The 22,528-nt window shown below is 39.3% G+C and overlaps 2 protein-coding genes across 4 annotated transcripts in view; both read right to left on the bottom strand.

Moving 5' to 3' along the window:
* Positions 1 to 3,886: 3,886 nt before the first annotated feature.
* klhl11 (kelch-like family member 11) lies at positions 3,887 to 15,179 on the bottom strand. The gene is given in 4 exon segments (XM_036572136.1): positions 3,887 to 9,753; positions 10,355 to 10,461; positions 10,463 to 10,635; positions 14,811 to 15,179. Coding segments are annotated over 4 exon segments (2,193 nt in total). The 5' UTR covers positions 15,136 to 15,179; the 3' UTR covers positions 3,887 to 8,165.
* Positions 15,180 to 18,162: 2,983 nt separating this feature from the next.
* Positions 18,163 to 22,528, bottom strand: part of aclyb (ATP citrate lyase b) — a 39,714-nt gene continuing 35,348 nt past the window's right edge. For all 3 annotated transcript variants that reach the window (XM_036572133.1, XM_036572134.1, XM_036572135.1), the window contains 5 exons: positions 21,889 to 22,032; positions 20,949 to 21,062; positions 19,938 to 20,020; positions 19,058 to 19,134; positions 18,163 to 18,888 (listed from right to left, as the gene is read on the bottom strand). In XM_036572133.1, the coding sequence (XP_036428026.1) occupies positions 18,794 to 18,888; positions 19,058 to 19,134; positions 19,938 to 20,020; positions 20,949 to 21,062; positions 21,889 to 22,032 (513 nt within the window). In that variant the 3' untranslated portion in view covers positions 18,163 to 18,793. The remainder of the gene's footprint in view (positions 18,889 to 19,057; positions 19,135 to 19,937; positions 20,021 to 20,948; positions 21,063 to 21,888; positions 22,033 to 22,528) is intronic.

The following is a 22,528-nucleotide window of genomic DNA, read 5'->3' as shown; positions in this document are numbered from 1 at the left end:
AGAACTGCAGAGTTTGAATGAGTTTTGAGATGGGTTTTTGTCTGAATGGCGCCACCTCGTGGCAACACGCGAGCTCCACTCATGATGTTTGTGTGCCAAAAACAATCCTAATTAATTTTTACACAGCCATTCCCCATCCCCTCTTTATCCCTCCAAATCAAACAGGCTGCTTTTGATACTGTGCCTTCAAGGTATATGTAAATGAGCTCTGATCTGATTGGCCGCTTCCTTCAAGAAGTTGTCAGGGCTGAAGCACTTCTTATAACTTCAGTATGAGTGGGTGGGGCTAAACTGCTATAGGCCCCATCTATGGAAATGGCTTGTTTTATTGTTTTGTCACAGAAACAGTGAATTAAAAAAGCTTAGTTTTCATATATGGACTGTATTTGTTTATATAAATACAAACTGTACTTTATTAAAAGAAATAGATACATGGACATTTTGTATTATTTATGTATTTGCATCTTAGAGGGCCCTTAAAGGGGAACTCTACTGATTTTACAAAATTACTTAATTGATTTACATGTAAACAAAATCATTCAGAGTGGTTTGGTGCGAAGTAGGCCTTTCTAGAGAAATTTACCAAGTCAAAATTGTTTGCGATTGTAGTACCAGGAACCAGACGTCCTTATACACTACAGAGATCACCATTTTATCTGCTATCCAACATGGCCAGTGAACCTGTCTTGTGACTGCAGCAGTTTGTCCTCTCATCTGCAAACACACCACTCTTCTGTAAGTCTGTGGAACCAGATAAAAACAGTGAAAAACAGCTGCTGTGGTTGTTGCACTGAAGTGATTTCCTGGTTCACATGGGCTTTCGTTGTCAGCAGGGTTGGGGTAGTTACTGAAAAATTAGTAGTTACTTTCCTAAAATGTGTAGCTAGCTACAATTTAGCTACTTTTCCAGAGAAAGTAGTGGCTACTTTTTAGCTACTTTTTGAAAAGTAGTGCACCACTTTTTAGAGTGTAAGAATGTTTGTATATCTCCACACCAAACAAGCCCAACTGAAAGTGTGAACAACACACTGCATTTTATGCCACTGAAAAGCTGCAAATATACAAAAAGATCACCAAGAAGTGAGTTTAGTGTAACCAACAATCAAACTTACACAACCAAAGGCGTGATATCCAACAAAAATTTAGACAAAGTAAAGGTAAAGTCAATCATTCCAGGCTTTTCCTAACAAAAATCAACAAAAAAACCAAACAATTTTGTGCATCACATTACAGCAAGATATACAGATGTGACATTCAGAGTCCTTTGGTAAACTTCAGCAACACTTTAGCCTCAAAAGTCTCATCAGTGACCCTGGCTCTGCGCAGTACTGTTAGTAAACAGTTACGAAAAAGTTTTTTTCCGCTTTAGCTAAGTCAGGGGTCGTCAGCACACGGCCCTTTTACTGCCCTGTTGTGGCTCCACAGCAGAACTAGATTTTTAGGTAAAATAGCATAATCCTCCTTTGTAGTAAAAGAAAGCTCTGCTGATCGTTATAACACACAGTTCTAACACAGTTTTCACAATAAATGGTCTTAAACGCTGGAGTTAATGTATAACTGCTAATTCACCAACCTTTAACGCTGAAGACTGACTGCTGGTCACACAGCAACGCTAACAACCTTGCCTAGCTCGTAGTTGACGAAAAGGCAAAGAGAGTTGGTTTCCTTATTCCTTTAATCTGCAACCAGAAACTGTTAAATACTAAGTCACAAAGCTGAAGTCTTCTCATTCGGTGGCTTCTCTTTCGAATTTTCCCATTTCACCTTAAACGGTGCAGCAGTACATACTGGCCCCTCAGGCACCATTTAAGGTGGAACAGGACCATTCGGACACAAAGCTCGTGGATTAGAAGCGACTTCAGCCTTGTAAAAAGTCGAAAGTTGAGAGACATTTCACAAGAAACTCTACTTTTGTGGAAAAGTTTCCTGACTGAGATGCGAGAAAAGCAGCTACAACTGACCTAAAGCTTAAAGCAGAGCAAAGTAAGTCTGGGTTTGCATTTATAATATATTTATTATTATATTTTTAGCCTGCCACGCCCCATATGAGAGGAAAAAGACATGCAAATGCACACACACACAAAAAAAAGGTTTTTCCTCTGTGGGCCTTCCTGGTTTCTAGTGATAAGTAAGTGGGTCTTGAGGTTGAAAAAACTGGGAACCCCTCTACTCACTGATTCTTTGCATGAACTCCATGTAAACACATTCCATGTAAAGTAAAATGTTGCCTATCGAGGGCAACTCCCAGCGACTTACTGAGGAAGAGGACGCCATTTCTGTTGTTCTTATCCTGCACAAAACAGAACACAGCAATTATTTTAAAACAGTGTTATACCAGGCAGCCAAACTAATACGGTGTATCTCTCATAATATTCTGTTTTGCAGCCAAGAACTATGCTACGTGTAATTACACGCCCTGACCATGGCTAATTTCTCTCTTTTCAACAATAACAATAAGAAGAACACAGTCAGAGCAGAGAGACTTGAGAGGAAAAAATCAGTATGGTCCATTTTTAAGGCACCTCGTGTATGATTTAAAGGAGTTTAAACCTTACTGTTGTTTGTCTTGTACCGATACTCCAAGAAGAAAACCTTTCAGCAACAAGTATAAAATACTGGTTGAAACCAGCTCAGAACAGACACACCTCACATCTTTTATGACTGCACTATGTATGGACATGTAATCTTTAATGACTGGTCCAAATGTAACAGCAGGTTTATGTTTCTGCCACACCAGAGCCCTCCATCATTATTAAGGTGGTCCTAAATATCACACACAAAAAAGTGATTATCTTATAATTCATCAGTGTCTGACCTGCAAAAAGGGGGCCAACTCTGTATTAACGCCCATGGTTTTGGAGTTTGTCCAGCAAACTTATATAGGCGTGATGGCCAGGTGTCCATATAAGTTAGTAAGCTTATTAGGGCCTACAGTGTAAATAAGGAATTTAAGCTTTTTCTGTAATTACACAAAAATAAAACAATAAAAGCAGAAATCTTATTGATTGCCTGTATGAGATACCAAATAATATTTATAAGCATTGATAACTTCAATAATTAAACTTATCTTCCCAAATTAGAATTAACATGTCTGTAGTTTAGCCATGACAGTGTTCCATTTAGCCCAATATCTAGATATTTACTAATATAAAAAGATAATTGGTAACTCCTGATGATGATGATGACAGTTAAATATAACTGTAATGTGCTTCAACCAACTTTGATGAGTTTTAAAGAGTTCCATATTAGATGTGACGCAACTCATGGACCTGGCTTGTAGCTCAAGTTTAGCTGGCTGAAGATTCTCCACAAAGGGCAGCAAATAGTACTCAAATATCTTTTTTCCTGATTCATAAGATGCACTGCATTGCATCAATGACACTGTGTTTCCTTAAGAGGTCAAACTGTCTAGACTGCTACTGGTCATGTGACTTCTGACTTCAGCTGTTACCTCAAAGAAGCTATCTTTTGAAAAAGGAAATAACAGATCTAAATCTTAAACAACACTCCCATATAGGAAATTAATTCACTCATTCATATATATAGTATGTGAGTATTATTCACTTTTGTCCCAGACTTCTGAATAATGTTTCTTTCCAGAAAGCAAAGCATTCATGCTTTCATGTGTTCTGGACAGTCCCTCCAGATTCACATAAATATCTCAAACTAAAAGAAACACTTTAGCTCAAAACTCACAGTAACAGACATAGAACATTTGTATTTATTGGAGGAGATTTCCTGCAATTACTACAATAATAATTAAAAAAAAAATATTTCAGATTAAAAGTGCAAGTGGGCTAATATGGTACACTGGTTTATTTGCAGCATTTCCCCTAAATAAACAGACAGAGATAAATAAGTCAAAATAAAGACTCAGAGTGGTGACTGAATTTAAGAAATGTGTTTTATTGCAAATCATCGCAATCCACATCTTGCTGTGCATAACCTGATAATACATGCAAAGCAAAATATATAATAATAATATGCCATTTAAAGACTTTAAATTACTTTACAAGGGCTTAAGCAAGGAGAAAGGGGTGGGGAGGGGGGGACAATTCCCTTTCTCTTTACATCTATACACCTCTGATACTTTCAGCCACTCACACACTCACACACACCTCGATTTTCCTCACAGGAAGGAATGAAGGAGTTCAATATCTTTGGGCTCACTCACTTCAGCAGGAGACGGACACAAATTCCAGTTTCTAGCATGTAAATCAAAAGCATAAACTAGACGTAGCGGACTAATATATGCCCAGTATCTGCCCCACAAGCTTGGTGGTGGAGCTGAACTGTGAAAGGCTCCATGTAGGACTGGGACTAGACCTCTAGGTGGCAGCACTGAATGTACAATTCTATTTCTATGAACTGTAGTCACATGACACCACTGCATAACAGCATCAGTTCAGTTAAAGATAAGTGTATATATAAGACTTCTGCACGGATTGACGGCGGAATGAGTTCTTCAGGCAAACATCAGAAGGTCGAGGAGTTCAGCTGCTCTTTAAAGTCAGACTGAGGTTCATTCAGAAGCTCCACAAAGTCACAGCCATTGACTCGTACACATTAAAACCAGACAACAACACGCAGTTCTATGGGAATAAAAAATAAAATACTAAGAAAATGACAAGTCAGAGAAATAAAGTTCTCAAAATGTGTAGTATGTGCTTTTGAAGATATTCATACTTAAAAAAACAATGTCTGAAATAAAACCGAAAGCAAAGTAGGAATGAAATAAAGTGTAAATAGAGCTACTAAGTGGCTTTAGGAAGAAGCTCACACAAACCAGCCAAAGAGCGAAATGTGGAATGTACGATTGTGGTTCATCTTGACTTTGTGTTGTGTAACAAACATACAGTCAAATTCCCCAGACATGGATTAAGCCTAATCCTGGACTAAAATGTGGTCCCACTGTTAGACCAGGCTTAGACTTACAGAAGAATTCCACAATTGTTAAAAATTTCTGTGTAATTAAATAGCTAAGATGTAGTCATTCAGAGTGGTTTGGTGTGAAATGCGCTGTTCCACAGAAACGTACAGAGACAGAATTGTTCAGTGTTGGTGCCAGACTTCCGAAGAGGTTAATACCTCTATATGGTTATGAATATGCAGCTCAAGGCCCGAGACATTGTTTTATGATTGTTCTGAGAGAAGATTTTGGCCTAAAATGTATTTTATAGTGTTGTAAGGCCTAAAAAAAGACTTTTCTCCCCACTTTCAACATTTCATATAAATACTTAGATGTGTAAGTTCACTGGTCATTTTGGAAAATAAATAAATGGCTATATTTGTGCTGTAAACATCACAACACCACTGTAAAGAAATCTGAGTCTGTATTTCTCTCTACAAGGAACCATTTCACATCAAACCACTCTGAAAGATTTACATCTCAACAACTGAAACATTCAGAAATTTCTAAAAATCAGTGGACTTCCCCTGTGATCTGGGTCTGGGAAAACAAACAATATAAATGGATCATCAAGTAAAACACGACATGTTATATTACAGAAAAGGATAATAACAGGATGAGGTATTTTCTCAGCTGGTTAACATGAAGCTCAGTAAGCTGTCACAGTCTGAAGACGTCTGACTAACAGACACGGAATGATGTTTGTTACACATCTGTATGTGGTTTGTAATGGGGGGAAAACATGACCCATCACTGAGGAAGTGAAGTATCAGGATTGTACAGTTAAGAATGTTGGCAATATCTGCTTTAAAAAGGTCTAACATGTAGAGCTCGATAAAGGACTGCAAAACGTCCAAATATTATTTCATGTGCCTTGAGGTAGACAAAAGAAAGAAAGAAGAAAGAAAGTGTGTCAGCTTCCCCAACTGCTGCTAAAACAATTACACAACAACTTTTCCCTTTAAGTCCTTGTACTATTACTGATTAAAGGAAGTTCAGTGAACAATCAAATTTACACAGTTTGCTCAAACTAGCCGCTCCAGGCACTGACGCCATGGAACGAGAGGCTATGACCGAACACAGCTTGGCCTGTGTGCCGCCCTCAGTGCAGCTTTCTATCATAAAAATGGCGAGCTAGCCAAATAACTCGATAAAAAGCAAAAAAGAACTCATAAACAATATACAAGTGAGGTGACTCATAAAAGCTGTCTTTCAATGAGTGAATTCTAGCACAGCATCACATGGTACATGAGCAGCTCAGCACCAGCAAGACTGTTAATGCACTGTTGCCACCTACTGGATACATTTTGAACTGCAAAAACAAACATGCTAAGAATTATGATTAGTTATGAAACATAAATACTGTTAAATAGGGTTATTTTGAGAACAACTATTTGAATACTTTTTCAGAAATACCAAAGAGTGTTCAAAGCCTGTAAAATTCTGTTTGGACCAGCCCTACATTTTGTGAACAATTGCTTTGTCTGGTTATAAGCTTGAACCATGAAGCATTGTCTTTCTTTTTCTTGTCACCAGTTGTGTAGCTTTTAGCTTGCAGTCTTCAAAAATGAAGCCGTGTCAGCCACGTTCAATAGCTGGCACATAATCCCAGTTTGAACATATCGAAACAAATCGAATGTCATAGTTGAAATATTGGATATTTTAAAGTACTTATTGTGATTCCTCATTCTTAGTCATCTACAATTTGTGCAGAACTGAAAAGGAAAAATGCGACAGATCGCAATTATATCTGGACGTTACGCTGCCCGGGAACACTTATGTTCAATCCCTCACTCCTCTAACATTTTGTAAAACTCACTTGAGCTGAGAAAGTAATGGTATGACAGTTAAGATGGCATCAGGGATTCCTCTGAGGGGAAATGGTGAGGCAAAGCTGTGGAATTCTTGTTAAAATAAGTTTTGAAAAGGGTAGAATTGGTTCACAGACTTTCATTACTTGTTAGCTACATTAGCCCAAGAGCGACAACGACGGCAGCAGTGTTGGTGAGCTCCGAATTTTATCGAATACTCAAGTGAAACTAATATTTGATCCTACTTGGCTGATCAACTACATTTGGGTAAAAACTGTGCACATTGGATTATTCACTGAACAATAGTTTAAAGACAAGAGGAAGACCCCCTAAACAAGTGCTTTGCGATGTTCCCACTAGTGCAGAGCCCACAGATCAAGGAGAAACCCAAACAACCAAAACCTCAACAACACCCCAAAATGCAGGAGATGCCAATTCAAGTGCAAGACACTGCTACATAAAGGAAAGTGTCAATAGCAAAAAGAACAACCTAACCACACCAACTCATAATGCAAGTAAAACTTTTTTTCATGCATTCTTTTCTTGTGCGGCTAATCGCTAATTGCCTCCCCTTTTGCATACTAGCTCAACCACTGGAGAGAGGGAGAAAGCTAGCAACTTTTCAAAACTGGTAACGTAGCATCATCAAACTTAACATGCAAAAGAACATTCACCCAGCTCCGCTAAACTGACCAAGCAAAGCCACGACTGACTGAACTGTAGACTGATGACAGCAAAAGCCTCGATTTTAAGGAAAGTAAATCACCTGGACAGATAGCAGGTCAATGGAATCTGGAAAATGTTTCAAAGCACAGGAAATAATCCCAGATGTGGTAAAGCTTCTGAAAGATTCGCTTCTTTCTTTGTGTGGTGCATGGAACCAGATTCCCTCCACCAAATTCGAAACAAGATTGTACCAAAACCATGCATCATTGTCAAACACATGGTGGACCATATTAAGACCAGGTTAGACCTGATAGACACAGCCAATTGTTTCCAAATGGACTGCTTTCACAGGCCACCTTCACAGTGCCGGACGACACGTTCAAAGACGTTCATAGACGGAATGATATTTTGCAGTGCCTCATGACTGCCAGCAGCAAAATTAAGGCAAAATGTAAGCAAGGCCATGAAGCAGTGCTTCAGTTAACACAAGTAGGAAAGGAAACAAGTACGACTGAACAATATACTTGAAGATGCAGTGACAACTTCCTTTCTGTACATTATGATACGATTCCAATATACACATTCAAAATACTCTCTTTTACAATCCTTGGCCGCTTCCCGCCCTCTAAAGCAAACACTGGACCAAAAAACATACAAAGAACATATATACAATGAAATAAGAACAGCTTATGGGGCCATGTCAGTGGCGGAATGTCATTGCGCTTTCGGCATCTCCGGGAGCTCGTTTGGCATCACCCCCTCGGTGGCCTGGAGGATTGTTAGCATTCGATCTGGGACTGCAGCTGCCGGCGCAAGGTTAGCGTGCGTCGGTGTAGCTGCTGCATTTGCTGCATGCGGTCCCGCTGTCGCGCCAGATTCTGGGGCATTGGGTAGCGCTGGCAGCCATACAGGAAGCGGTAAGGAATGCGGACATGGCAGGCAGTTGCCCGGCAGCGTGGCTGGGGCATGGGGGGCAGGAGCATCCAGCGCTTTCTCTCAGCACAGTAGCGGTAAGCCTCTTTGCGGTACTGCTTATCCACGTCGTCACTATTCTTCCAGCCACCAATCACAAACACATCATCGCCGAGATAACAGATCGCAGCCCCCTCGATGCTAGTCACCTCTGGCGGAAGGCTCTCGAGGATATCGTCAGAGATTCTGGCGCTAATCTTCTGTCGGGCCACTTCGTCACGGATGTTGGCGTAGCTCCTGGGGCAGCAGGAGGCCGTGTGGTAGAAGTTGGTGGAAGCGACGGCCATCTGGAAGAGGCAGTAGTTGTCGATTAGAGGGAGGGAGTCGACTTCCTGCCACTGCCGGCTGTCGGTGTCGTAACGCGTGGTAACCGTCTTCAGGCCGTCGTCATTGTCCGTGTCCACAGGGGTCCGTGCAGTTACATAAACGTAGCGGTCTTCCACACTGATTGCTTTGACATCCCTCAGGATCTTGGGTGCAGACTCCAGGTTATGCCACTTGTCCTGCTCTGGCTCATATACACTCACATCCTTGAACCCGGGACTGAAGTTGCCATGGCCGCCGATGCTGTAGAGGATGTTCTTGATGCAAGTAAGCCCAAAGGAGTGCTTGCGTGTGGTGAGGTTGCTCACTTGCTCCCAGGTATTACGGTTTGGATTGTACCGCTCCACCGTCTTGGCAAATCCTGGTTCCATGGAACCTGCCACGTATACGTGTGAATCGGTGGCTGCAATAGCATGACCATCCAGGTGATTGTGAATATGCGGAAGATTGACCCAACGATCCTCGTACACAAAGTAGCCCACACACTCACTCAGGTAGTCACCTCCTTCGGACACGCCACCAACAACCATGATGACATCCATGTTCTGGCCAAACCTGGGCTGGAAGGCAGCCATGTAGGATGCCCAGAATTCTGTATCAGCTGACTTGAGGTTCTCAAAGCGGATGGCATGGCCTTCCACTGCATCAGACACTAGCTGAAGGCAGGCGGGGTTCTGTGCCACCAGTGGCTCGTTCTTCACTACCCTCGTCAAGTAAGTAGGCTTTATCTGTGGCAGCCTCAGGAGGCGGAAAAGCTCCTCAAAGTACTTCTCCCGCTCTTCTGCGTTCTTCTGCACCCACTTCACCACGGCGTCAAACAGAACCTCCTCCGAGTCCACTGTGATCTCGGCGTCCGACAGCCAGTCCCGGACCAGGTGGAACGGCAAAGTGTAAAACTCCTCGTCCTGGATGACCTTGTGGAAGTTGCGACGGATCATGTCGGCAGCCCGCAAGGCTAGCTGGTCTAGAGTGTACATGTGTGCCAGGCTGTGGACAGCCACGCAGTTGGCCAGGCTCAGCTTTCTTTTCAGGAACTCACCGCAGAATTCCTTCAGCTGCACCAGCAGGAACCTGATATAAACAAAAACAATAAAACTAAACATCTATCATAACATACCACCTATCATAATACCAGAGGTTTCTCTTCCTCATTCTGCACACTGAACATACTAACACATACATGTAGACACATGCAAAAGTTTGAATACTCCTGGTCAAATCTGGTCAACTCATGTTTTGTTGATTTTCAAAGTGAAAATAAGTCAACATTCTCTACAGGGGAACCTAAACATTTTAAGCATTTTAGCACACAATTTCTATGTATTTGCTGAGTTTAAAAATTGGAACAGAATAAAACATATAAAATATTTCTGTAACTTTTGCACAGGCTACATGTTTTTTTCCCCCAGTGTTCAGCAAATAAACAGTAATTGTGCATTAAAATGTGTGTAATTTGACCAGGGATGCCCAAATAAAGACATATAAATGAAAAAAATGGCACAAGTCACTGTCCAACTAGCCTGATTGTTATATGTGCATAAATAAACACACAAAACATGCAAAGTCACTGTGCTGAGTTGGTTAGCTGTGCAGACAGATGCCAAAATGTAACTGTTGCAACATTTAAGGTGGAAGGGAAAATTGCAATAAGAAGCCAACCCCATTCGTTTACCTGTCTGCTAGCTCCAGCACTTCGTGCACGTTGGCCGTGCTGACTCTGATCTCTCCGGTGTACATGAACTGCACTACACTTTCCACCGTGTCCCTCTCAGGTCCCTGCCTCACTGCTCCACTCTTTCATCTCCACCCGGCGGGACACTGATTCGGAGAACTGGCCACCCAGCAGCGGGGTGAAGTAGTCGGTGGCTGCTGCCAGGACAGACCGGTGGGCACACAGCTCAAAGCTGTGATGGGGCACAGCACTACTACCTCCTCCTCCACCTGAGACGAGGTCTGTGGGAAGTTGAAAAGTAGTAAATAGTAAATTCAGACAATTACTGTAGTTTAGTACTATGAAGTACTATAAAACTCTGTACAAAATGTAAATTTTGAATGCAAATGATGTGCAAATCATTTAAACACTGTATTTAATTGATAAAGACAATATATCAAATGTTGAAACTGTTACATTTTATTGTTTGTTGAAAAATATGTGCCATTTTTGAATCTGATGTCAGCAAATGTTTCAAAAAAAGTGACAGGGGCATGTTTACCACTGTGTTGCATTACCTGTTCTTTTAACAACACTCTGTAAGTGTTTGGGAATTGGGGAGACCAATTGCTGTAGTTTTGAACGTGAAATGTTTTCCCATTCTTGCTTTATAAAGAATTTCAGCTGCTCAACAGTTTGGGGTCTCCATTGCCATATTTTTGGTTTTATAATGAGCCACATGTTTTCAATTAGTGACAGGTCTGGAATGTAGACAGGCCAGTTTGGGACCCGGACTCTTTTTCTACAGAGGAATGCTGTTTTAACACATGCAGAATGTGGTTTGGTATTGTCTTGCTGAAATAAGCAAGTCCTTCCCTGAAAAAGACGTCATTTGGATGGCAGCATATGTTGCTTTTAAAACTACTACATTCAGCATTAATGTTGCCTTCAAAGATGTGCAGGTCACCCATGCCATGTGCACTAATGCACCCCTATACCATCACTGATGCTGGCTTTTGAACTGTGCGCTGATAAGTCGGACGGTCCCTCTCCTCTTTAGCCCGCAGGACATGACGTCCATGATTTCCAAAAAGAATATATAATTTTGATTCGTCAGATCCTGTTTATATATGGTTTCATCTTTACATGGTAGAGTTTTAACTTGCATTTGTGGATGCAGCGACGAACTGTGTTTACAGACAGTGGTTTTGGGAGGTGTTCCTGAACCCATACAGTGATTCCACCACAGAGCCGTGTCTGTTTTTAATGTAGTGCCACCTGAGGGCCTGAAGATCACGGCCCGTCAATATTAGTTTTTGGCAAGGCAAGTTTATTTATGGCACCTTTCATACACTGCTGTCATTCAAAGTCCTTTACAGGTGATAAATACGAAGTCATTTAAAAAAGCAAAGCAAAATAAAAAAGTAAAGGAAAATAGAAATTAAAGACATGATTAAAACAACAGATTTAAAATGAATCAATACATTTACAATTTAATTAAGATAATAAAGTGCTGTTACAGGCTAGGACTAGAAGAGCCTACAGTGTTTAAACTGAGCTGAAAGCTGCTCAAATAGGAACGTTTTAAGCCCAGACTTAAGTGTCCAGTGTCGGGTCTCTTCTAATGCTCTCTGTCAACTGGGTCCATTTAAGAGCAGCATAGTAAACGCTGCTTCTCCATGTTTAGTCTTTACCTTCGGCAGGACTAACTGACCAGTTCCTAATGATCTGAGAGTTCTGCTCTGCTCGTATCTCTGCAACATATGAAATAAATATGCTGGTCCTGCACCATTGAGTGATTTATAGACCAGTAATAGTATCTTAAAGTCTATTCTGTAACAGACTGATAGCCAGTGTAAGGATTTAAGAACAGTGTGATGTGTTCCCTTCTTTTACTCCTAGTAAGACTCTGGCAGCTGCATTTTGAATCATCTAAGGCTAGTTGACTGTCTTACTGGGGAGCACAGTTGGATGACTATAACAGTAATCAATAATCCTGATAGAAATAAAGGCATGGATGAGTTTCTCCGGGTCGGCTTTAGTCAGAAAATCTCTGATCTTGTTGATGTTCTTAAACTGCTTTGACACGACTGCTTAAACTAAGATTAGAGTCCGTTAGTAGGTTACGTACTAGTTCTTTAGATTTTAGGGCTCTTGAATCCAGACAGGCAGCTAGGCTTTGCTTCTCATTGCTATTCCTGAATAAAATAATCTTTGTTTTATCTCTATTCAACTGCAGGAATTTTTGTCCCATCCAGTTAGTTATGAGCACAAGGCACTTACAGACTGAGTCACAGGGACCATAGTTGTTTGGGGAGCGGGCCAAGTAGCCCTGAGGCCTTGAATTCTCCGGATTCTCTGAATCCTTTAATGATGTTATGTACTGTAGACGATGAAATATCCCCACACTCTTTGCTATTTTACGTTGAGAAACGTTATTCTTAAATTGCTGCATATTTCACAGAGTGACGAACTCCTCTGGGATGCTTGTTTTATACCCTGTCATGTTACTGACCTGTTGCCAAATAACCTAATCAGTTGTAAGATGTTCCACCAGGCATTTTTTCTCAGCATTACATAAGTTTAGCTGTCTTTGTTGCCCCTGTCCCAACATTTTAATGAAACGTGTTACTAGCATTAAATTCCAAATGTCCAGAAATTTTTCAAAACCAATAACATTTCTCAGTTTCAACATTTGATATGTTGTCTTTGTACTATTTTCAATTAAATATAGGGTTTAAATGATTTGCACGTCTTTGCATTCTGTTTTTATTTACATTCTGCACAGCATCCCAACCTTTTTGGAAACAGGGTTGTAGATCACAATAATACGGTAAAGCAATATATACAGACGTGTTTTTACTATAGGTTATAAAAGAGTGTTCTAAAAGTGTCCCATCATTTTACAGCAATCTCATAGTCTTTTTTGTAAGGGCAGATAAAAAATGAATTTATTTATGATTATTTATAAATATGATCACTGATGTGGTTTGCAGTTAGGCCATTATTCAGCAGTGAATCTGATTACTATGAAAGTCCATGCCCACCAGGTAGAGGAGAAAAAGTAATTGTCTACGATTTCTTTTCTTCTTGTCTGTTTCTGGCAGCAGTGTGTCAAAATGTTGACTTTGTATCTCAAAATGTTTACTAGTATCTCATAATAATGATGCCCCAAAATAATGGCTTATTATTCAGAAATAATAAAAATGACTTATTCTTTTGACATGAGAAAATAAGTAATTTTTTTATATACTAAGTCAATATTTCGAGAAAACTATTTTGAGGTTTGAAGTCAACATACTGAGAAAACAAGACATTATTACAAAACACTAAGTCAATGTTTCAAGAAAAGTCTTCTTAAGATATTAAGTCAATATTTTAAGAAAGTAATTGTTTCAAGAAACATGAATTATTTTGTGTTATTAAATAATAACTCAAAATAATATTTCGAGAAACTAGGTCATTATTTAGAGTTATGAAGTCAACGTTCTGAGCAGATTGGAAATACTAAGTCAATGTTTTTAAAAAAAAAATCAATATTAAGTCAATATTTCGAGAAAGTAAGCATTTATTTCAATATACAAAGTTAATAGGTTAAGTTGATAATATTAAGTCGATATTTGCCCAATACAAGTCGTTATTTTGAGATACGTTTTGACAGCATAGGGCATTTCAAGATAAGACGTCAATATTTCAAGTAAATAAGCCATTTTCGAGATAATAAGTCAATTCGAGTTACCAAGTCAATATTTCGAGGAAGACATTATCTCAGACAGGTGAGTATTTCTAGGTACCAGCTAATTATATCGGGATAATAAGTCAAAATTTTGACATACTGCTGTCAAAAACAGAGGAGAGGGAATAAAAAAAGATTAGTTCTCTACCTGAGAGGAATGAACTTCCGTGGCTACATTACAGATTTCTGCATTTTCCAGGTTAGTGCAGAGCAATCACGACAGAGCCCAGATGACTGTTCGCCAGGTTAGCTATGATATTTAATAAGGTTCCTGTTTTAACTGCTAGCCACATTGCTAACTCACTGGCGCCCAGGAGTCCATTTTTGTCGGTTTTAACTCTTGCTATTCCTCTATAAACCTCCACCTTCTAGGAGAAATACCTAAAGCAGTGCTGCAGGGATCTGCACAGGAGTCATATGAGAATATTTAAATAAATTCAGCTACTTAAGTTACGAAGCTTAAGTTAGCTTCTTGGTAGAATTTCCCGTTCCACCTTAAATGGTGCAGCAGTTACATTCTGGCGCCTCAGGCGCCAGAATGTAACTGCTGCACCATTTAAGGTGGAACGGAAAATTCGAATAAGAAGCCAACTTCAGCCTCATACAATATTAACGAGACCATATAAGTATTATTACACAGCACTACAGAAATCCAGTAGTGGTACTACAGATGTTTTTATATCAATAAAAGGCCAGTTTTTCTGGTTGTTGACAAACAGCGGGCTAACTCTGAAAGCTTACCTCCTCCGCCGCCGCTGAACACCAGCGTCACGTCGCAGAAGAGGCCGAGTTTCCTCTGCTCGTTCTGCCGGCGGGAGAGCTCTGAGCAGTGGGTGGCGGAGGAGAACTCCTCGGCCTCCTCCGAGTCTCCATCTCCAGACAGCGCCGCCGCGGCCGCCGTGGCCGAGCTGGAACCTCCTCCGCCGACCCCGCCTGCGGTCCCGCTCCGGTTCGACTCCTCCGGGTTGGGCGCTGCCGCGGCCATGCGGGCTTCAGCGGATCGGAATCGCAAAAAACGCAGTAAACCCGTCCGGTAGAGGAGACTGAGACACACACACACCAACATACACCACACACACTACACACACCCCAACATAAACACGGGACGAGACGGAACGGCGCAGGCGCAGAAGCGCGGGCGAGGCTTATCGAGCTGCAATCTGCGGGGTCCAAGCACCCCACCCTCAGAAAGTATGGGGCCTTGTAGCAAGTAAAAGGCTGATTATTTTATGGGAGGAGCACTTCTAAATATCTAAAAATCCACTGAGTACTTTTTGTCCGGCGCAGTCTGAATATCGTCTTTGTCGCAGTAGTTTTAATTAAATTTTAAAAGGGGAGACATCGATATTGTCATTCTCAAAAAAGGTTCCGTATAGAAAGTAGGGGTGGGCAAAATGGCAGAAATGCTGTATCATGATACTTCAAGACACAATACATAATATCGCTGCTGTCGGAACAAAACCTCCAAATCTCCATTTTTGTCGTTTTTCAGTTTTTGACATAATTGGAAAATACCTGTTGTCCTTTACGTTGTGTGTAAATTTCATGATGAATGGACCAAAAATGGCCCAAAATCACTTGAAAAAAAAAGTCTGGTTCCATTGACTTACAGTAAAAGCAGAGTATATTTCTCCTTCTCCTGTAAAGTTCTCATTTTGGAGAAATGGTTTTGTTCAGACAACATTGCCATGCTTCATGATATTCTGGTTTTTCTGAGATTTAATAATTGGAACAAAATAGAACATGAAGTGCCACATATAAAAATACTATAATAATAATAATAATAATAATAATAAAATAATAATGTTATAGAGAATAACTCTTTATGCATTCACATGGTTTTTTAATTGAGAGCAAAAATGTACCAAGTTTGCCTTCTTGACCAACATTCATCCATTTTGCCATGAGCACTGAATGTTAGCCTGTTGAGGGATAACATTTTGATTCTTCTGTGCCTCCCTTAATATATACAATATAATGTTTTAATGAAACTTCTTGAAAATGTTAGTAGAAACACCAATCAGCTATATTTTGATATATGATTTAAAAGGCAGTGATGAAAGTAATGTTAGCTATCCATAAATAAATTCAGAGGTTTGTCCTGATGTGATTGGCACATCAGTAGCTGTAGTGTAGGGTTAATGTCACAAATATATTCATATTGTATCGCTGTTGTCAGAACAAAACCTTGTATCTCCATTTTTAACATAAATTGAAAATGCCTGTTGTCCTTTACATTGTATGTAAATTTCATGATGAATGGACCAAAAGAAACAGCTCAAAATTACTTGGAAATTCCATTGACGTAAAAATATACATTAAAATACATTAAAAATAAAGTATGTTTTTTCCTTCTCCTGTAAAATGGCCATTTTGGAGATACAAGGTTTTGTTCTGACAGCAGCAATATGCACCACAAATACTAAATAGCATATTCAATTACAACTAGAATAAAATACAGTACTGTACTACATCACTTTATATATTTATATTAAATTTACATGTTGTTACTTCTAGGCTTTAGGTCATCTCCCCACTTGTTCCCCTAATTTTAGTATTCAAATTTATATAGAGTTGACACAATATTATTTGTTTTTTTCCATATATTGATATTGAAACCTTGGGTATCAACCAATACTAATCTGATATTTCTTCTTTAAAAACTACACATAATATGAGCATCTAAAAGTAGGCTATCATTAGCCCCACAGGAAAAACTACATACCTTGCAGAGTGAGTAGTATTTCAGGAAAGATTTTATAGGGGACTGGAATATATTTTCTTTTTGCCCTATTTAATATCAGATCAGCATTGATACCACACCAGTACCGACATCTGGAGTCCAATCAGTGCAAACACTTTGATTATAGACCTTTAAAAAGCACAGCAATGCATAGACATTTATCCAATTCAAAATGTATACACCATACAATTTTCCCATTTAGCCTACTTTTGGGAATAATTATGTTAATGTAATATATTTTATTCATGTGGAAATTATGCAAGCATTCAAATCAATTAAATGAATGCATTATTTATTTTAATGTACTTCATTCTTATCTGATATTTTTACTATTTATTTTAGATATTAAGACTTCAGTAACTACTATGAAATTAATGTGTATGTTTTGTAGTTAATAAAGTGAGGAACTGAAGTGTGGATCAATGCGTGCCCTTAGAGTTTAAAGGGTTAAAAGGAACCCTAAGCTGTATTCAATACTTTCATTCAATTTCATCAACAATGCCAAAAACACATACAATATTGATCATTATTCACAGATCAGTGAAAGCGTAAGTCTGACAGATAATTTCAGCTGAGCAATGAACACAAACACTGTGTCAAACAAGAGAGTTAACCAAGAAAGATCTTTATTTTATTCTACAGTATTAGTTTCTGGGCATATATTAAAAACAAAAGAACATAGCAAAAGCATTTACTTATTTTCACATTTAAATAACTGAGTCGAACGTAAAAACAGACTCAAAGTCTGGAGAATGCCAGTCTCCCCAAAAGTAAGATTTGACTCATAAAAAAGGAGTGATGTTCCAAAGGAAAGGACAAAGATCTCAGCGAGCTGAGAGGTACGCAGCCACGAGCGGCAGAGACAGTCATGCACGTCAAAAGGCGTTTGCTTCTCAGGTGAATTATGACACCTTTCACCGTCCCCCATCGCGTTCAGATAAACAGGGTCAGTACTGTAAAGCTGTCAACCCTTCATGTAAAGCCTCTTTTCCATGTAACAGTATTTTGCGGTATTTAAAGTGCAACGTACTGTTCAAGCGAACGCCCTCGTGTTCATGTCACAGCAATCCAGGATTTTACCAGTGTGTGTACTTTTTTTTGCTCAATTGTGTTTATCCCAATTTCGTAGGCTTCTGGATGTCACCCTAACTCTCAGTCATCCTTATCATTTAACGTTACAGAAGTGCAACGGATTAAGACCTGCTAAAGAAACGCTCAATTGGCCTGGTTTGAATCAAAGCAGCTCCCAGTTCTGAAACAGAGCAGCAAAGTGGAAGTATAAATGGTATAATACGACTGTTTGGAGCATCATTGAGTTAAATCGACAACTACTTAAGCTGAGTTTTTTTTAAAAAGGTCACATAAGCAGACGCAGCAAGCCATAGGCCTTGAGTCCCAAATAACCTTGCTGATTCCATAGTACCTTCTATGTAACAATCCTCCTACATCACTAGCTTTATTTCTTTAAGCAAATCGCAGGTGTATCTTAGTGTTAACTGAAAGACATTAGTCAAAAGAAAATGTTTGTCATTGTGCTGCTATAACATTAGCTTGGCAATCAAAATCCTTCTTTCAGTACCTCTACGGTGGGTTATGATGATTTGTACTTTAACGCCCTTCCTGCACCTAATACGACTGACTTGATGAATAAAAATAGGTAAGTGTCTTGTAACTTCATTGTAACTGAATCCATAGAGGTGCTGCAGATCCCTTCCACAGTTCAGAAATTAAATAAAAAGGTTTCTTATTTTTATTTTATTTGTTTTTTTACTCATAATAATAATAATAATAATAATAATAATAATAACAGCTTCTCCCTTTCTACATGTTCCTTAGACCCTCCACCCACAGTTTCCAATCCAGGTTTTCCAAAAACAGGTTAGTTTTGTTGTGCAGAAGACAGAAAGAGCAGGAAAAGAAGTAAGTTGCTGCAAGGATGGCCAGTCTCCGTCCGTACAGGGTCGTTTCCCTAGCGAGGAGGTCACATGGACATGTGCTCAGGAAGAACGTAGGAGATGTCGTCCCATGGGTGGCGGTAGAGGCCTTGTTTCAGCCGCTTCTGGTCCAGGTAGTGACCTGGTATGAAGGGAATATTAAATAAATAAATAAATAAATAAATAAATAAATCTTCCTTGCTGCAGAGTCATGATTGATCAGACCTGGTTAAACCAGCGGTTGTTCATTTGGCAGAGAGAGCGAAAGAACAACACTGGCAAAAGGGCATATATGAAGAGGGATAAGTTACCGATAAAGCCCATGCTGCGTCCTAGAACAAAGATCCCGTTAAGGGCTCCAATTTCCACAAACTCGTCTGCTTCATCTCTGCAACCAACACACAAAGAGCCCGTTAACAAAACACAAGCAAAGCTCTCCAAAATGTTCTTATATGAAAATACTAAATGATGAAACTTCAATTTCAAAAAAGTTGGGACCCAAAAGTATGTAAAATGCCAGTAAAAACAGAAAGCCGTGATGAGCAGTTCTATTTCACCTGTATTTAATAGAAAACGGTACAAAAACATGATATTTGGTGTTTACATATTAACTTTTCCTTGTATTCTTTTAAACAACACATAATAAGCATCTGGTGACTGAAGATAAAAACTAATCCACTGTAGAAAGCCATTCTCCTGTTATAGGAATCTTCAGTTGGCTGTTTTTGGACGCTCCTTTTGTACCCAAACACGATTGCATCACTTGTTTAAAATATTTTATGAACATTTCACATCAAAGTTCCTGGTCTCAATGTTTTTGGAGCACGTTGCAGGCATCAATTTCAGACTGAGCGTATATATTTCCTGAATCAATGAGGTTGATGAAACAAAACATTAAATATATGGTCTTTGAATACAGGTCAAAGCAGATTTACAAATGATTGCTTTCTGTGTTTATTTGCATTTCACATACTCATCATCATCATCGTCGTCGTTAACTGCTTAGTCCAGATAGGGTCGCGGTAGCAGTTGGGAGAGCAGAGAATCCCAGATGACCCTGTCCCCCGCAACTTCTTCCAGCTCATTCCCGGGGACCCCATTTCACATACTGTTTCAACTTTTTTCAAATTGAGGTTTGTGTAACATACAGTATGTTTTGGGCTGAAATTACATGGACTACATGTGCTTTACCGAGTGAATCCTCCACACGTTCTTAGTAGATCCACAAAAGCTACGCCAATCAAACCATCTACGTTTAGGATCAGGTTGGGCTTCTGTAAAGGAGAGAGTTAAAGACAAGGCAAAATATTAATATTTTCATTGTTGGGACTGTAAAGAAGACAATACACTTACATATTTATATTGCTACATTTGTGACAACAACAAGGTAAAATACAGCCATCTAAAAGGAAAAAGTAATTTGGTTTAAGTTTTGAAGTGTAAAAGACAATCATATTTGGGAAGCCCAATGTAATCAACCAAGATTGGAATCACTGGATTTTTGAACTAAACATAAACTAGCAATCTGTCAATTTATTATTTTTATATTGACTGATCTGTGCTACAATTTTATTGTGTAAATAACTTTGAGGCAGGTAAGTGCACCCACGCTGCATCTGAATGCTGTGGTACTGAAATGTCATAGCATAATTATGCATGATTTATTGTGCTAAACCGGTAGTTGCATCATACTTTTGATATGGCACTTTACCGGATTCATGTTAAAATAGAAATATTTAAAATGCCTGTTTGGCCCATTTAATCTGTAAAAAATGGAGAAATGTTAAATGCGTGCAGAATGATGAACAAAGCTGTAGACAATTCCATATGAGTGAGAAAGCTGTACAACATCCAGACTTGTTCTGAAATAGTATTAAAATCCAGAATTAAGATATAATGAAATTAACATCCATAACATTATACCTGGTATTTGAAAAATGGTGATCAAATCCTAAGGCTCATCAATGAATTACTTACCAAAAATGACCACAAGTAGATAATTACAATATTTTATTCAGCATTTTATCTGTTCTTTGTGTTTCTAAAACTTAAAATATTAAATAACGTCTTGAAATATCTTCTGGTGTCTAGCTTATAGTATTTCAAACTACCCTGTGCAAGATACTATGGAATTAAGTAACAATCAAATGAATAAACCTTTGAACGGTAGTGTACAAAGTACCCATACACATACAAACAAACCTTTGAGGTGGTGATTTTCTCCACATCGAGGGCATAATCCAGCAGCTGTGTAGCAGGAAAGTGCTGTTTCACGAAGTCCTTCAGGATCTGCACCCTCATGTCAGGGTTATTGATCTGAAAAACAGTTAGAAATATAAAACATTAACAAATCGAGCAAACTAATGTGTTTATCAGTGTCATCATGTATTCATATGCAAGAGAGAGCTCTAATAAACTGGGAGCTTTAAACACTTTTGTGTCATTGACGCGTTTGTATGTCTCTAGTCTTGCAGGGTCAGACATGACCTCATAACAAGGGTACACGTCTGGACAACCTCTTCAGCTTTTGGTGCTGAAAACCCCTAAATAAGGGTACACCTCCTCTAAAAACTGCCTCCAAATCTCTCACATGCATGCTCTTTTAATATCCGGAATACAATCAATAGCACAAGTGAAGCAAGTTAGCCAGCAAAATGCTATCATGAGCTGACATACATTTTTCAAAACACTCTTCAATTTTGTTTTGTCAGAAGTGTGCTAGGTGCACAAAGTCGAGCACGTTAACTCAAAAGAAGAGAGATTTGGCTTGTTTGCCAACAAGATATGGTTTAGTTTAAGTTTAGTTTACCAAGACTGGCCAGCTTGTTACAATTTGATGTTGAAAGGTCACAGTACATAAATAAACAAGAAAGTAGCTTTTAGGCGATTTCAGATGGTCTTCAGTTCATACTGTTGCTGAATGCTGAGTACATGTATTTATGTATTTTTTATATTATTGTTGTTTTTGGAGGCCACATACAGCTGCTGGTAACCCATCGTCAACTTTTGTTTTTTGGCCACTGATCACTAAAGCTTATGCATAGTCTAGTTTAACAGGACGTTTTTTTTTCCATTGCAAGAGGTCATGTTCAATTTCACTGCATGAAAGCCCATTTGTATGTGAGTGTGCACATCAACTTACTGATTTCACTCTGTGTCCGATGCCCATGATGAGTTTGCCATCTTTCTTCATCTTGTTTACAAACTCCATGGGCAGCATGCCGCTGTCAAAGGCTTTACTGAACTGCTTAGCAGCTGCATCCAAAGCTCCACCGAATCGGTCCCCCTGCAAAACATGCCCTCAACATTCATATTCAAGCATGTATCAAGACAAATATATTCAACTTGCAAACTTTCTACCATGAAGATGTATTTAAAAAAATATTAAAATAATTAACTGCAATTACTTGCTTTATTTTGTGGGTAGGTCACTAGGTTTAAGGGTAGGTAGCGTTGTCTGCTAAAGGTGCTGAAAGTATTACTTTACAAGCTACTCAATACACCTACAGGAGCTTTTATGACAACTTACTCAAATCTATAGGCATTAATATGGAGCAGAATATGTTTCCACTGCTCCAGAGTCCAGTGGTGGTGCTTAACACCACTCCATCGGACGCTTGGCTTTGTGCTTGGTGATGTAAGGCTTGCATGCAGCTGCTCGGCCATGGAAACCCATGCCATGAAGCTTCTGGTGCACAGCTTTTGTGCTGATGTCAATGCCAGAGGAGATTTGGAACTCTGCAGTTATAGAGTCAGCGGAGCGTTGGCGAACTTTATGCACC

Source organism: Colossoma macropomum, unplaced genomic scaffold, assembly GCF_904425465.1.
Source record: "Colossoma macropomum unplaced genomic scaffold, Colossoma_macropomum, whole genome shotgun sequence".
Taxonomy (NCBI): domain Eukaryota; kingdom Metazoa; phylum Chordata; class Actinopteri; order Characiformes; family Serrasalmidae; genus Colossoma; species Colossoma macropomum.
This window is presented reverse-complemented; position numbering and strand designations above follow the sequence as displayed.